The 16,885-nt window shown below is 32.1% G+C and overlaps 1 protein-coding gene and 1 long non-coding RNA gene across 2 annotated transcripts; both read left to right on the top strand.

The window, feature by feature from the left end:
- The first annotated feature begins 2,289 nt into the window (after nt 1-2,289).
- Nucleotides 2,290-16,347, top strand: LOC134258322 (ribonuclease Oy-like). The gene is made up of 9 exons (XM_062740849.1): nt 2,290-2,404; nt 2,497-2,581; nt 2,955-3,004; nt 3,686-3,761; nt 10,139-10,206; nt 11,915-12,028; nt 14,316-14,358; nt 15,265-15,336; nt 15,835-16,347. The coding sequence occupies exons 1-9, from the start codon at nt 2,349-2,351 to the stop codon at nt 16,006-16,008; spliced, it is 738 nt and encodes a 245-aa protein (XP_062596833.1). The 5' UTR covers nt 2,290-2,348; the 3' UTR covers nt 16,009-16,347.
- Nucleotides 5,259-8,013, top strand: LOC134258323 (uncharacterized). The gene is made up of 3 exons (XR_009990143.1): nt 5,259-5,342; nt 6,883-7,010; nt 7,574-8,013. It is a non-coding gene; the product is annotated as an uncharacterized LOC134258323 (long non-coding RNA).
- Nucleotides 16,348-16,885: the final 538 nt, after the last annotated feature.

Genomic DNA, 16,885 nt, shown 5'->3' with positions numbered 1-16,885 from the left:
AGGGTTATACTGAGTTGACCCAGCTATCCCCCACAGACCCCCTAATCTGCACTCTCTCACCCACCTATCCCCCCAGGGGCTGCACTCCTCTGACCCGCCTATCCCTCACAGGGGCTGCACTCCCTTGACCCGCCTATCCCCCTCAGCCCCAAAAGTGCACTCACTTGACCCGCCTATCCACCCCAGCCCCAAAAGTGCACTCAGTTGACCCGCCCATCCAGACCCCTTATACTACTTATGCGTAACTGGTGGTTATAAAGTGGAAATGCATTTTCTCTTTGTTACTCTGATCTACCTCTGGGTATTTAGTAACCAATGAAAGTAAGCATGTTAAGTGTATAATTATGATAAATAATGGTGCCTCTTTCAAAATTGTGAATTTCATGGCTTTTGGTTTAAAACACAAACCAAATTCAATTGCCGGAAAAATGTTACATGATACTCAGTGACCTATAAGGCCCGTAGGCCTCTTGTTTCTGGGAATTTCCGTAATTTTACACTTAGATTTTTGGTCATATCTTGAATATAGAAATGAACAAACTGTCAGCGCAACTCCTTATAAACCGCTGCACATAATTTTGTCAGACTTTGCCGATATTGAGGACACATTGTGTAGATATGCATATTACCAGGGTAAGTTCGTCAATGTAAAGGGAAGCTACTCAAATAGTTAACAGTTCTAAATCACAGAAATTTTGGGATTTCATTTGCGCTCCTTTTAAGATTAGGCTTAAAGAAATCCGTTCTCATCCATGCGGTGTTGTTTTTCTCGATCATTCGTTTTCTACGAATTTACACATTAACGGCATTTCCCCGCTTTGGTAGCATAAAAAACATTTCTTCACAGTTTTATTGTTCAGAACAGTTATCTCAAAGACATTCATTTAACATAAGTATGCTGATTTCTTTCATTCTTTCCTATAACTGTATTTTCATGCAGACGATTTGGTTTGTTTAGCAGAGGGTGATAATTCGAAAAAGAATCGAAAATATGAAATAAGTCACGAACGTAAAGGACAGATTTTCGAAATTAAGGAAAATATCTGTTAAAGTAACTAATTAATTATTCCTTCAAAAAGTAGTCTGGAAGCGGGAAATATACATGTAAAGACAGCCAAAGTAGTTCCGGCTGTTTAGTGCAAGCGAACTCTAGATTTTATTGATGTAGTTATCAAAATAGTTTTTTATCCAAATCAGAATCAAGTATTTTATAGAAATTAAATGATGTAGAATTCACATGGGAAGTCTCAAAGTTTTGTTAAAACGAAAGTCGTATGATATATATAGAATATTTGTAATTGCGTGATTTGATAATGGCTTTATCTAACTCGTTGTAATGGTGCATATTATCTCGGCAAGCCTCGCGAATACATACACAATTTCAACTCGTTGGATAAAGCACAACAAAATAGTATCCTGTGCACTCTCTTTAACAGACCATATTGAAAATTTTGTGAAATTTAACAAATCTATTAATATACTAAGCGTCTTGTTTTTATTGGTATTAAGTGTTTGCCTTGACTAAAATAATTAATGAAATTCTAAACAGTACCTGCAAATTTTCAGAATTACAATGAATATCATAGAACTTTGAATTAAACTACGTCTATATACAATCTTACAAATTTGTATTAGCGTGTGTACATGTACGTACAGGAGAAAATCATATAACAAAATAATAGTAACATTTTAAAACTTGGCATAATTTTTACTGGTCATAAGAACAGAACACGTAAACAACAATAAACTTCATGTATAACCGGTATATAGCAGTGGAACTCCACAATGTGCAGTGTTTATTAATTGGTATAGATAGCGATTATTGATCACTAATCAATTTTAAAACAAAACCTTTCAGCAGTAACATAAAGAAAAAACACGGTGCCCTGATGTTGGATCTGGTACGTAAGGAGGAGTAAGCATCCCGGACCAGTTGACCGGGAATGCCCGCCGTTAGCCTTACCTATTGACCAGAATATCTATCGTCCTATTCAGTATGAAAACAAAGAACACCATTTTGTATGAAACAAGTCCGCAAAAATACGGCCCACTATTAGCTTATATTTGCTAACAACGTCAATATAACGGCCATAGCTAGAGCCCACTTTAGCTTTCTGTATTAACGTTAATCACGGAAGTTTACATACACAGTTTTGAATTCATATATTTTTTCAACATATTTGCCCGTACTGATCCCTTATAAAAATTTTCAATTATTTTCCGTATCAAAGATTCATTTAAGTAGTTTAACATTTAAACTTTATGTATTTCCTTGTAACCAGGAAACTTAATGTCATGTGCTTGATTAATTTACTTCATGTTGCGAGTGAATTCCTAAAACAGTCGAAATGAAGATGAAGAACCGCATTGCTCAATGCATTTGTATAATTGGCATCATTTCGACGTATACCTTTCATTTTATCACATGAATGTTTTATTTTATTTTTTTACTCATTTTTTATGAAGAAACGTATTAACATTTGATATTTGTTTCAGAGTGTACAATGAGGAGAGGGAATGGGATTCGTTTGTATTGACTCTGACTTGGCCAGTCACGATGTGTAAATTTTGTAATTTGGTTGTAAGTACATGTATTTTTTTTTAAAAAAATCACCTTTGGCAATTGCTTTGGACACAGTTATTTAAAGGGGAAATGATCAAATCTTGAAACAGAAATTGAACAGAAAAGAACTTTTAAATTATCTACATGTACTTTAATTTATTTCCTAGCATTCTTCTTTTACGTTGAATATCTTTTATACCTAATGTTATACCTAAAGTGTATTTCGATAAAATTTCGAACGTACAAGAAAACAGTAATACGCAAAAGTCTCTTTTTTTCTCAGAGGTTGGCGTTAGGAAAGGGGTTAATTGCCCAGCTCTTTACAAGGCAAAACTACTAAAACTTATAAATTTATAGAAAAAGTTTCCTGATAAATATTTTTCTTTAAAAGGACAAAAAGTGTGTTGTTCCTGCAAAGATGTGGGAAATTCATGGTCTTTGGTAAGTAGGCAAATATAAAGCAAGATAACATTGAAAAAGATAAGGGATTTTCATTTTAAGCACCACAAAGGCAGAATAAATAATTAATACTCCTTTTAAATACAGGAAAAAGTTTAAAAGTTACGTCTGTTGAGTTTCACACCAATTATTAAGATATTCCATTACAAAGAAGCATATGGCTGTCTAATTTTAAAGACAGAGTAATTCTACATAAAAATCCATTCATTGTCAACCCTTTGTCGTCAATCAAGAAAAAAATTCTGAAGAAATCGTTTCTCTCGTGTTCATATGGATAATCATGCTTGAAAATGAACATATAAATGTTACATCTACGAATAATTAGGAAGCTTTTAAGGTACATTTTAATAAGTCTTTGTCAACAAAAGTAGCAAAATAGACCTGTACAAGGTACAGTACAGCAAAAACTTGAAAGCTTATTTATAGTCTGTTACTGAAACGAAAATGTATTTCTTAACTAATTTATTTGACTTGACTCAATAATAAATTGTCGTGTGGAAGAACTCTGATTAAGGAGTACCCGCCAGATACACGTGTCAAGAAAATTCCTGTTATACTTGAATAAAATGCTTATTCATGATACTTAAAGCAGGTAGTTTAATACCCCCCCCCCCCCCAAAAAAAAAAAAACAAGCAATTTATGATTAATATTGTATTCGTTAGGCCTGGTTACAGTAACGGTGATTGTGCTCCACGGGGTTGCAGCATATCCCATCCATTCAAGGAAAGTGAAATAATGGTTCGTATTTTTAGCATAACCTTTCATTCATATTGGCCATATGGTTCATAATTTCTCATCAAACACATTTCATTTGCATTTAAAAAATCAAATGATCATAACCTTTGAACAGTAAGTGCAGATTTCATATTTCACAGGTATATAAATTCAGTCCGATCAACCATTTTGATCATTGTCCTTGAAGGTTGATTTGCATATCAGAAACTACGGTTTGCAATAAACTGTTATAATGCTGGGACATCTGAGTTTCACAATCATATCTTGTTAGTATTAAAAAGCTGAAGTTGTTTGCATCCCCACACATATCCTGTTCATTTGAAACACCCTCGATAGACCCTGTCCGTATAATTCCAACTCTCTGTTTCTGGAGTGTTGTAAACTCGGATGGGGCCGATCCTTCCCTGTCTCTTAAAGGTCTTGCAATATTCCGGAAATTCTATTCTGTCTTTTTGCATATGGAGTGAACATTTTTGTCAGACAAGTTCTTCAAGTTTTTGATATCCCAAAGATTTTTCGCAAGTAAACCCTTGATAAGAGAAATTTAATTGAAATGTTTACAATTAACGGCGATTATATATTGAAATGAAGAATGAAAGAAGATAAATTAAATGTCTTACATATTATTGATGTAAGCACACCCCTTACTTAGCCATTTTTTAATATACAATCACAGGAAGATTGAGGCAGATGAGGCTTTTAAGACGAGAGAAGTACATGCCTTCTTGCTATATACTGTAAATCACTTTTTATTTGCGTGAACTTTATTTACGTGTAATTACGCGAGACAGTGTGCTCGCGAAAATTTAATTCTCGCGTTTAATAGTATTCCTTAGGATTGCATAGAGGAATAACCACAATTCGTGAAAATTTTGTCTCGCTTATTAATATCAATTCTCTGTAATTATCAAAATTGGTTGGCCACGCATAGAAAAACATTTTGATTTTTTTATAATAATTTTAAAGAGCTATGTCATTAATTATAAAATCTAAAGTGGGTTTATGAAATAGACCCTTGGTTGCCATAGAAACGGGGTGCAAAATTCTCAATTTTGTTAATTTTGAAAACTGTGTACTTATCAAGAAAAACTGTGTCCAGAAATAGAAAGGGATAACTTAATATGTTTTCATTATTTAAATTTAATACTACAGATTAAAGTAATTATATCTGTAGTTTTAATCTAATCTCTCAATAGTAAATGGCCATTTTACATATTATAACATATCAGATATGTGATTGGTTTAGTGGAGTTTTTAGAGGCTTAAAACAAAAAAGGCACACTGATTACAAATTTAGTAATAATTAATTATGAAAGGCTGATATTTGATTATATCAAAATATGTAAAATATTGGTGGGAGACTCAAAGATGTAAAAGGAATCCAAAGGTAAAGATTACTTTTTTCTACATTTTGAAGCATTTTTTGCTTCCTAATTACTTCCCTTGAACTACTCTCTAACGTTTGGAGGTACAATGTGTATTTAGTAAACAGCAATGAAAATTTTCTGGCGAAAGACCTCATCAAAGTTTTACAGTCTGGAAGAAGAAAAGAAGGCTAGACATCCTAAACAATGAAGACAGAAGGTAAATTTATGTATATACTGAGCATTACAAAAATATCAAGATTAACAAATGCATATTTTCTTAATTTTATTTGCCTTACAATACACAGTTATTTTACCGGTAGTGGTCAGTGGTCCTTATCAAATCAAGCGAACTATACCTTTTGACAGTTTGACTTTCTGACCAGTGAATTAATTATTTTTATTAATAAAAATGAATTTGAAGCATATAAACATCACTTGGTGATACAGCTTACTCCCCGCCCCCCCCCCCCCCGAAATATAAATGTCTATCATGTCTATAGGGCCTATAGAGATTGTATAAAATCTGTGCCATTCAGTATGTTTACTTTTTATGATGTGGTGAGAGAGACTTTTAAGTGAACATTATTTATCTTTATAGTATAAATTTCCACTTCTGTCAGTTTTCATTCATTGTTTATCCTATTATTTCAATTCTTTATTGGCATTAGGCACATATTTTACAGAATTGTGTTGTTAAAATATTAACTAGAGCAAGTTTGTTTCTATAATAAAAGTGCATCAAACGTTTATAATGTGTGAGCACAAGCATAAAGTAGCTAAGTTTTTTAAATAGGCCTAGTATTCTATATATCAGCAAAATATGGTCATGTGATGTTCATAAGCAGAAAATAGGAAAACACCATGTTTGTTTTGATGTCATTGTTTTATTTAATAGCTTCTATCTTTTAAACTTAAAATTTATAATATATATCCAAAACTGTACTATATGAATTGACAAAATAGATCTACATGTAGGTTAAGATTGCACTGGAAATATTGAGTTATTTTTGTTTATATAGACTCTTTCATTCGTCTGTGAAGTACCGGTACATAATAATCTATAATTCAATTTTGTGTGAATAATGATAATCTTTTCAACTAGCAAACAGTTAAAAAATATATATGTACACTTGTACATATGTATTAGTGTTAAAACAAAATTTAACCATGTTAACTAGAGGTACTGTGAGCAATGAGCTCACTAAATGATACCCCCTGCCTCCCATATGGTTATAACTGATGACAAATCCATGTTTTACTGTGGCCAGGAAACCCAAAATATGCGTCGAATCAAAAAGTAAAATAGGAGGTGCACAATGGCAATATGTAATAAAGATTCTGTGAAAGGTTAATTAAATGTCACTCATTGCAGTGGTATACATGTAAGAGGAGTTGCGGATAATAAGAGATGGGTACCCAAAAGCGTAACAGACAGACGGACGTACAGACAGATGGACGTACAGCTAGATGGACATACCGATTACGGTATATCCTACCACTTTTCAAGTGGAGGGTATAATAAAACTATATACATGTACATGTGTGTAGAATATTCACCTCTGATTTATAATGATATTTGTTTTATACACACTGATCATGTTTTATAATATTCTAAACAAATTATTTGATACTCAGGCAAATATTCACTACTGGTAAGATGACCACACACATGAACATGTCTGTATATGAATGAAATGAATTTTCCTTTTGATCATGTTCCAAGGAAAATAATTATTTTCATCATTTTTTCATCAAAGGATTTACCATATAAGATGAATAAAGAAAAAGTAAGACCAGTAAACCAAAACAGGACCAAATAGGCCATGACTGAAGTTCAAGTGCATTCTGCAAGAAAGTGGACAGCCTAGATTTTGTTCTTTTCAAGGTATTACCATTCTTAAAATATGAAAGTAAATTAAGGACAGATGATACAAACAAAAAATGGATGCCTGGATTGGTATATATTTTTTGGCATAATTTAATTGCAAATTAATGATGCTATTAATAAATTTCTAGAATATTAAGAAATTGTAAACCTTCTGTGATGTTCAAAAGTCTGCCCTCTTGAAACTATCCTTATTAATCTTTACAAATATTTTTCACTTCAAATTCCATTTTTATGCAAATATGAACTAAAAATTAAAAAGTACTTGAAGAAAGTTATTAATTTTACTGATTTGAATATGACCCCAGTTGTTATTTTCAAATTCTTTGACAAAAGTTTGTTTGTATCATCTGTCCTTTAACTGTTAAAAAATATTTCAGTTTTATATCTAAATCTAAACCTTGCTTATTTCTTTTTTTATAAACAAAATTTAATACCTGCCCAGTAACAGAAGAATTATTATACTAGAATAAAGAAAACAACTTTCTAAAGGATTACATACACAATTAATTAGCTTGAAATCAGTGTATATTGGAAAGTGCAGGAATTATTTACCATTGCAGGTTGAGAAGGGATGCCATGTTTAAAGCTGAATTCCAACCTACTTCAACATACTTGTACTGTCTTCAAGATATCAGTGTTTGAGATGTCAAAGTTCAAATATAATAGGAACATGTTTATCATATTATGTGATGGCATCCTCAAATCTTATGCTGTAAAACAATATGTTTTAGAACTTATCATGCTTTATTCTGTACCTTGCCAAAAAAAACTCAACTCAACATAATTCTCATTAACTAATTATCAGTGTTACTTGCGTATGTCAATGTAGGTCATTATTGGTACATGCCTGACCAACAAAAACTCTAAAATTGAAAAATCAAGATTTTCAGAGCAGCAGAAACAGTAGAATTTGTTATGTAAATATAATGATATGTACCGTAGTTGAGAATACATGTACTCTAAATGTTGCATATATAAAAAATAAAAAAGCGAAAAGTTCTCTTGTTTTCAGAATTTATATTAACATGTGAAAAAAAAAAGGAGATTGATATAGTTGGTGTGATGAGATGTTGGCAGGAACCTAGTAAAATGTAAGGAAGAACTTCCTTAAAATGATACTTGTGGGGGACAGTGTCTCATGGGGGGGGCATTGTTTCAACTGACTTTACAGAATACAAAAGATCCATTGCAAACCTAATTATTAATTATATGCCAAACACTACGTTTAAAGTTTTCCATTGTTGGATATTTATGTTTGAATCCAAGTTAACTTACCCAATAGGATGTGATTTTTGTTTAAACCAATGTAATTTTTCTCAAGTTTAAAGTCATGTTTCATAAGTTTTAAAAGAAAAAATCAGAATGGGGGGGGTTAAATTTTTTACTTCATTCAAAGTGTCTGTGGTTTGCAGTTGCCCATGAATTTAATAAGTAATTATACAAAGTAAGAAGTTGAAATGAGTAAAATATTATGAATGCCCTGCTTGTTTTAGTTTCATTTCAGAATTTTTCAAGTTTGACCAAATCTTGAAAAAGTAAAAGCCACAAGGTTTTGCAATTATTTGGCATAGCATTACAAAATGCATTATATTTTTGCAACATCATAAAGATGCAAATTTAAGATGCCAAAAAATTTAGTTCACATTCACATTTAAGTCATTACACAGGTTTTATAAAAAAGTAAATAAGTGTAGTTTTGGGAATTAAGTTAAACGCAGCCATTTTGGTTAAAAATCTGGTATTCCTGTCTCCATGGTAACAAATCTTGCATTCCTGTTTCCATAGTAATAGAGAATGGATAGGGAAAATTTTATTTCATATAAGTTTCAATCTAAGGGGATAGGATAAGGAAACTTGATACATGCCCTGGTTAGTCTACATGTACTTCAAAATTGTCAGTTTTACGGAAGGGGGGGGGGCATTTTGTGCAGGTGTTCACAGTTCTCTTATCTAAGAACATATTTACATGTATTAATGCTCTTGGAAATGGGATGTGAATATTTTTACATGACACTTCTCCTAGATATGGACTAATTTTACTGTAAATGACATCAAAACAGGTAGAAAGGAACATATCTTTTCTATATGAACTTAATGATTTTGGGTAATTTTTCATCAGCTTTTAAAAAAAAAAATGTTGAAGTGTCCCATAAATATTTTAATGTGTTTAAACTAACTTATGTACCATCTATACAATGCACTGTTTCCTGAATTTCAAATCAGTGTGCAAAGTATTAAAAAATGGCTTTGAAAAGGGGTCTAAAATGGTAATTTTCTCAATTTGGCAAAATGCCAAAATCCCCAAAGCTAATCGTTATTAAGCCATTATGTAGAATTACAATTTTTAAAAAATTATGTTGTTATACTAGAGAGGACTAATGGTAGTTTTGAAACAAAAGTAGATTTTCCCATTCTCTTGCTTCCTTTAAGCTCATTTTTATTCAGTAAAACCTACAAAATCACGTTTTTTGGTCAAATTTTAGGAAGAATTTACAGGGGAAACAATAGGTGCCGTTACCATGGCAGCGAGACATTTTTTGAAATAAAAAAATATAAAACCATGAATGATGTGACAATGTGAGTACACACAAAAAGTTTCATAGAAATTGAAAATATAGCGTGGCCAAGCATTATTGATATTGTTTGATAATTACAGAGAATTGATATTAAGAATTAATGCCTATTTCGCGAAAATAACGTGTCGCGAAAATTTAGTGATCTACAGTATATACATGACGATATTTTTAAAACAGCCTATAGAGACAGAAAGGTTACATTATCGATAACATGTACAAGGAATGAATATAAGAATACTCGAAAATTTAAGGGAAATCATGTCGATCTCTTATTTTGAAAATTAAAAAAAAAAAAGTGGGGGATCAATGCCTTTAGTGTCTATGCAGCTAAATTTTGAAGCCTGTCTTATCAAAAGAGTTTAATCTTATGTGATGATTACAGGTACTACTACAGAGAGATGATAATTCAATTGTCAAATAATATCAATAATTGATATTTTCTTTTTTTATACTATAAATGAGCAATTTAAAGCTTAGGTAGTTTTAACCACTATGAAGTTAATCAAAACGACATATTGTACACTGTAAAAATTACATTTTTCTCTTCAGGTCTTGTTAGACAGACTAAACAAATACTGGCCAAATCAGCTGCCTGATAGACCTCAGTATGACTTCTGGTGAGTCGAACATATACTTTCAGTTTGTCACTCGTCAGTTTTGGTCAGTACCTCAAATTTCAAAATTGTTATAATTATTTAATTTAATGAAAATTTTTAATTACGCAAGTTATAAAACATTCTGGTAGAGGGATGTTTAAAAGAAAGGTCAATATATCAAAATGTGCATTCATTATTGACTCCAAACATTTTTCTTTCATTCTTTAAAATTAAACAATATCATATGTAAACAGATCAGCATTTAAATCCTTTAAAGCTTGATACAAAAAATATCAAATTGCCTTGATTTTTTTTATACACAAAAATGCAAACATGAATCAAACAAAAATTAAAAAGACACCAAAGGAAAACAAAAACCATATACTTTAAATTGATTTGCAGGATTTTATTTTCTATAATAAATATTATTCAAACGATTATGCATAAAGAAAATCGTATTTCTGGCCATGATAATGTGTCCAAAAATAGATGATTCATTATATTAATGCAGCAAATAAAAATTTTGAGTCATTGACATGCTATATACATGACTGTACGAGAAGCTGTCGTAAATAGGCTTCTATGTCTAGCTTCCCTCCATGAAATTCATCAGGAATACCCTTTTAACATCAAGTCAAATTAGTATGAAACTACATTTAAATATGTCAGAATATAAGTTCTACAATAAAATTATATCAAACTCATAAACATATAAAAATTGGAGACCAGTGGACATCTTGTTGTGCAATGATTAAATAAACTTGATTTGTTGCATTACAATTAGATTTTTTTTATAAAACAATATGATAAAATTATAAATTAATAATGTTATTTATTGTGGTTTTAAAGCTAAGTAATTGTAGAAATTAAATCTGATAACTGAAACTAGCATTTTCTTCTTTGGAGAAATACCAAGTCAATGTCCAGTGAATAAATTCTTAAATTTTATTATTACGGACTTAGGATGTGAAGTATTTCCCAAAATGAACAAAGGAAGAGATATCTTGAAAAATAAGTGAAGTGATTGGTTTTTTCCTCTTCAAAAATATTTCGTTTTATAGAACACGGTGTACTGATATAATTTTATTATATAACTTATTTTCTTACATATTCAAATTTAATTTCATACTAATTTGACTTGATGTGTAAAGGGTATTTAAACCATACACCATTCCTGATGAATTTCATGAAGAGAAGCTAGACGGATTTGTTTTATTTCTTTTTAAGAATTTTTCACTTTGAATTATTCATCTGATACGCTGCCACTTGGTATCTTGGGCGCAGGTCTCCATTTAGACTGGTGCTCGGTACCTAAACGCTAAAGCACCTACTTCAACATCGAACCTCAGTTTATACAGACCCATCCGATGGATGGGGTCTTTACGTTCCATGGTAGATTCGAACCCGCGGCGAAAGAATAAGCTCCTGGCTCCGCGACTGTACGTGCATGCAGAGCAAACACTCTAAAAACTGCGCTTCGCAAGCGACAAGCATACTATTTAAACTTGTATTGGGCTGACTGTCCTAGACAAAGAAATTTTTCTCTCATTATGCAAATTTTAAAGTAACAACATTACAACGACTTATGATTTTACTACTTATAACAATGTTAGTGGGATAGCACAATCTGCATTTGATTCTTGAGGAGTAGAAAATGTGTACATTATTTTTGACATATGTCGTCAGTGAAGAATACTAGAGCAATTTTTTCACTTTTATTTTATTTTAGGAAACACGAATGGGAAGCACATGGAAGATGTGCAACAATAGTAAAAGAAACTGACACAGAACTGAAGTATTTTAACAAAACTCTCGACCTTCGTTTAATCAATGATGTTAGCAGGTAAGAGTAAGACTAAAATTTCCTAGAGGTACCACACCTTGTAAAAATCAATGTATTTTTGAAATGAATCAGGATTGAATTATAGACATTCAACATACAAAAATCCATTAATTTAATACCCCCAGAGCAGATAGTTTTTGCACCGTTCGTCCGTCAGTTGTAAGGAAAATATTAACCTTCCCCTTACCTTTTGAAAGGTTGGAGCTTTGGCTTTCATATTTCACATGAATATTTCTTCGACAAGACCATTACCGTCATGGTTGCTTAGTCGGTAGAGGGATGGCTCGTCATAGGAAGGTCGTGTGCCCGAATCCTAGTTGAGATTTATTTCAAATGCTAAAACGACTCGGTACTTTAAAATGAATGTTATGGGTACATCGGGCGAGACCTTAAAACTATAAAAGGTGAAGATGACAGTTTAGTACTCATCCGAAAAAAATCAACAACCAATACAATAATGTGAAGAGGGCATCGAACATGGACCAATGGAAATTCCAGAGGTGATGTGAGATCGAGAGGAGTACTAGTAAACATCCCCTGATGAACGGTCCCACCTAACATCCCCACTTTGTATTGATAAGATGAAAAAACTTTTTAAAGTCAAATTTAGTATTAAAAAAAAAAACCTCTGACAACTAGAAGTGTAAAACAAGTCAGCTAAAATACAACACAAATATAGGATATTTATTTGATACACTGTAACAAGGTATTACAGCGACAAGAGAATTTACGAAAAAGTATTCCTCGCGTGGCTAGACATTTTCTTGGGATCAAATTTTGACGCTTTGACTCACAGGCCTTTGGATGGCTTAAACAAAATTGTGTGTGTAAAAAAGGATAAAGGTATGGACTTACACTGAGTACCCAATTTCGCTAATAAAACATTTTTTAATCAAATGCTCTAAAATTTTACTTTCTACTTAAATCTATTCATAGGTAAACAATCTTTATTTCTACCAAAGCTCATTCCGAAATTCAATACACTTTTCGAAATATTCTTAATTCAAAATTATTTCAAAAATGACCTACTTTATGTTTACTCTAAATTCGATTGGGCCTTTGGTCATTCACATGTAAACAGACGGTGTTTGAAGTGCAGCGAATAGTTGCATAGTATTTGCAAAATCTTTCAACATTCTTACTCCAGATTGTAAGGTTATGTCCGTAATACCTTTCGCGAAAAATAAATTTAAACACGTCTACATCAACATCTGCACCGCCATATTGATTATGAATGTGAAAGAAGCTAAGGTTGAACGAATTTTTCACGGAATGTATAATATACCTTTCAATTATAAAAATAACGAGACCGCTAAAATGTTGGTGAATTAGTTAGATCATGTGATCAAATTAGAGGAAATCTTGTAAAGCTCGAATGCATATGAGCAAATATGCATTTGAGTATATAGAATAAATTCCGGGGAAAATTTGTCCCGTCGTTCCCGCTTAACAATTATTGTAGCTCTTCAAAGGTCCAAGCTGAGGTCGAGTAAAAAAAAATAAGGTCAGTATTGGAATTGATTTCAGAATATCTCGAGAAGTATAAGGATTACGGAATGAACTTTGGTAGTACATATAATGAAGATTTTTTAAATATGAATAGATATGGATAGAAAGTAATATTATAAAGCATTTGATGTAAAAGAATTTTATAGGCGAAAGAAGGTACCAAATGAAAAGAGTTCCATACCTTTATTTTTTTTTCTATGCGATCTAAAGGCCTGTGCTTTGACCCAGATCTCTTTTTGAAAATCTGAATATTGGTAATTGGTAACTTTCGAACAGTTTAAATAGCATTCCTTGTTATAAGGCCTTCCCATTATTTTTGACCTCTTGACCATGGAGTCTGACTTACTTTTGAAAAACTTTTAACTTTGGCTTAAATTTTAAACATTAAGTGCTACGGTTTTCATATTTTACTGGCGTATTCCTTGTGACAAGACCCTTTTTGAATTCCAGTATTTTTGATTTTTGTTTCCTTGACCTTGGAAATTGATTTGAATTCTTGAAATTTTAACCTTTCATATCAAGGTGCCATGTAAAACATCAATGTTTTACAGAAACATTTTGTTGAATTTAGTTTATTGTGTCTATAGTTAGTGGCGAATTGATGCGATATGAAATGTAAAATATTTAGAATTAACATTGTCTCATATTCTTGTCTTCTTTACTACATGTGATCACTAGTTGATGGATCTGAAATGAAATGTTTAAAATTAACATTGTCCCATATGATTTTCTTGTCAAGCCATTTTTTACCACTTTTAATATTTTTTGTATTTGACAGTATGTTATCATCTGCTGGTATCAGTCCTGGAAAATCATATGAGGTATGATTTACAATGAACTTTTAGTCTATTAAACCAACCCTGCAACACAAACTTTACTTGAAACAGCCGTAAGTTTCCATAGTAGCAAAATATATTTTTTTCTGAATTTCTTTCATGAATGCTCCCATGCTACTGCAATTTAGAGTTCTGACAAAAAATTTTCTGCAAATTGAGAATGAATCAAATTGAGTATTTCTCAGTTTCGCATTCCACGATCGGTCACCTGATTTCAAGGAGAATGTGGTACATAAGTAGACAACAATAAAATAATATAATTATACACATCTTATTTTCAATTTTACTGAATGGTCTTACCCTGGTCAAATAAACTTTTTAATCTTTGTTTTGAAAGGCGTTTTGCACGCTTGTCTGATACGATATGTTTTGGACCGGTATAGAAAATAAACTTTAAAGCTCTCACACTGTATAAAATACATTTGAATATTGTGTACCAGCACAAATAATTACAATTAATAATTTTTATTTTTATTTTTATTTTTTTTATAATCCCATCCCCTTAATAAGTAAATGCGGTTTGGGATGTGGGATTTTCAAATTTATTAAGCAAAGATACATGTACATTGTATCTTGAAATATCACTGCAAAGCGGAGCATTCTCTCGCATAGAGGATATCTATAAATCAAAGCAGCATTCCACATCGATCCCGATGCAAATCACTCCGTTTCTCACTGGACATAACCCACAAGCAAACACACCCACACACACACCCTCACATATTTCCTCAAAGTTTGTTTCAAGGGAAAAAGACACCCTCGGAATAGAATCATAAGACGTTATTACTAAGAAGGCGAAGAATAAGATTTTTTTCCATTTTGTAAAAGCGATTTTAAATCGGTGGAATTTGTCTTTTTACAACCTTTTTGAATTCAATATTTACCTCTTAGCTGACAATGGTGGAGCGTGCTGTGAAAAGGAGAACAGGGGGACAGCCACTTGTCTTATGTGGAAACGCAGAGGTTAGCAATGTTAAAGCTGTGAACTGGCACAATACTATATATACACCTGAACACGCTGAAATCAAAATACTTAATTTGTTTGATACATGTACTTGATCTGCATGGTAAAAATGTGGTATGTTTACATAAATTCAAATAAACAAACATTCTTAACTCAATACTTAACCAAGTTATTTCAGGAGTTACACTATAATATGAAATTTAATTTTTATCTTTTAATCTGTTTTTCTTAATAGTCTTTAGGCAAATTCTTCCATTTCAAATATATTTTATGTTATTCATTATTGTATTTGTAGATAAAGATAATATAAGTAAAGTTCATTGGACTTAAGTGTTTAGAAGTGGGGAACAACACATTCAACAAGATTTACACTCAATGAGTTTTGTTTAACACAGGGCAAGAAGAAATTAGACTAAATTAAGCGTTATCTTTCATAAACAAAAAAGCCTACAAACTTCAATTTTGTTTTTATACTCTTAATTTTTTTTATATTGCAGAATACGACATGGATTTCGGAAATACTCATTTGTATGAATAAAGCTTTCAAAGTCACCGATTGCCCACAATCAAACTGTAAGCCGAAATCATGGAGAAAAACTTTACCACCTGCTGATCCGTGCGGAGAGATGGTGTTTTATCCGGAGAGCGTAAAAGAAATACATGTTAACTAAATGTTTGATTTTTGGATATCAGAGTCAAGTTTAGTTTATTATTTTGGATGTTGATTGATTGATTTTTGTTTTTGGCAATATTTCGGCGGGAAAATTTAAATACTATATGAACGGCTTTGAAATTTTGCGGCCCCTAATGAGCCTTTTCTTTTTCAATATACTCTATATTCTCTATTGTTATAAGAAAATTTTGTGAATAGATGGAAAATTTCTGAGCAATTAGCATGGTGAATAGCTACCGGTAATTTTGCACTTTGGATTTACAGATTTAATTATAAGTATATTGACTTTCCCTGTTCACGAAAGCCTACATATATGATGTTTCTGGTTCTTGTACACGTAATTCATAGGCGTCGGAACCGGGGGGGGGACTTAGCCTTGTTTCGTAGGTTTAGCCCCCCCCCACTTTCCATAGACACCTAGCAGTATAGGCTAAAAATGGGTAAAGTTTTGGTGTTTGGAGAAAAATTTAAGTACTAAAGTTCGAACCCCCCCCCCCCCCCCCCCCCCCCTTTTGGAAATTTTTTTTTTTTTTTGCTTGTAACGTGTTTAAGAAGGTAAAAAAAAAATTATTAGACTTAGCCCCCCCCACTTTCAATTTGCTTCTGACGCCAATGTAATTACAATTTTTAGCTCTACTGGTCAGAGACCAGAAGAGCTTATGCGATAGTAATGCGTCCGGCGTCCGTCCGTCTGTCTGTCTGTCTGTAAACAATTTTTCAAAATGCTACTCCTCCTACAGTTTTGATCTGATTTCAATATAACTTGGCACACAAGTAGACTAAACTAAGATACATAATTCCGTGTATCGGTTTTTGATTTCAACGAACGGTGTTGGCATTGTTACTAAAAATAGAAATTTCTGTGAAATTCTTTC

This window comes from Saccostrea cucullata, unplaced genomic scaffold, assembly GCF_032062105.1.
Source record: "Saccostrea cucullata isolate Sc308-1 unplaced genomic scaffold, CSIRO_AGI_Scuc_v1 ctg13433, whole genome shotgun sequence".
NCBI lineage: Eukaryota > Metazoa > Mollusca > Bivalvia > Ostreida > Ostreidae > Saccostrea > Saccostrea cuccullata.
The sequence above is the reverse complement of the archived record's forward strand: the minus strand, read 5'-3'. Positions and strand labels throughout refer to the sequence as shown.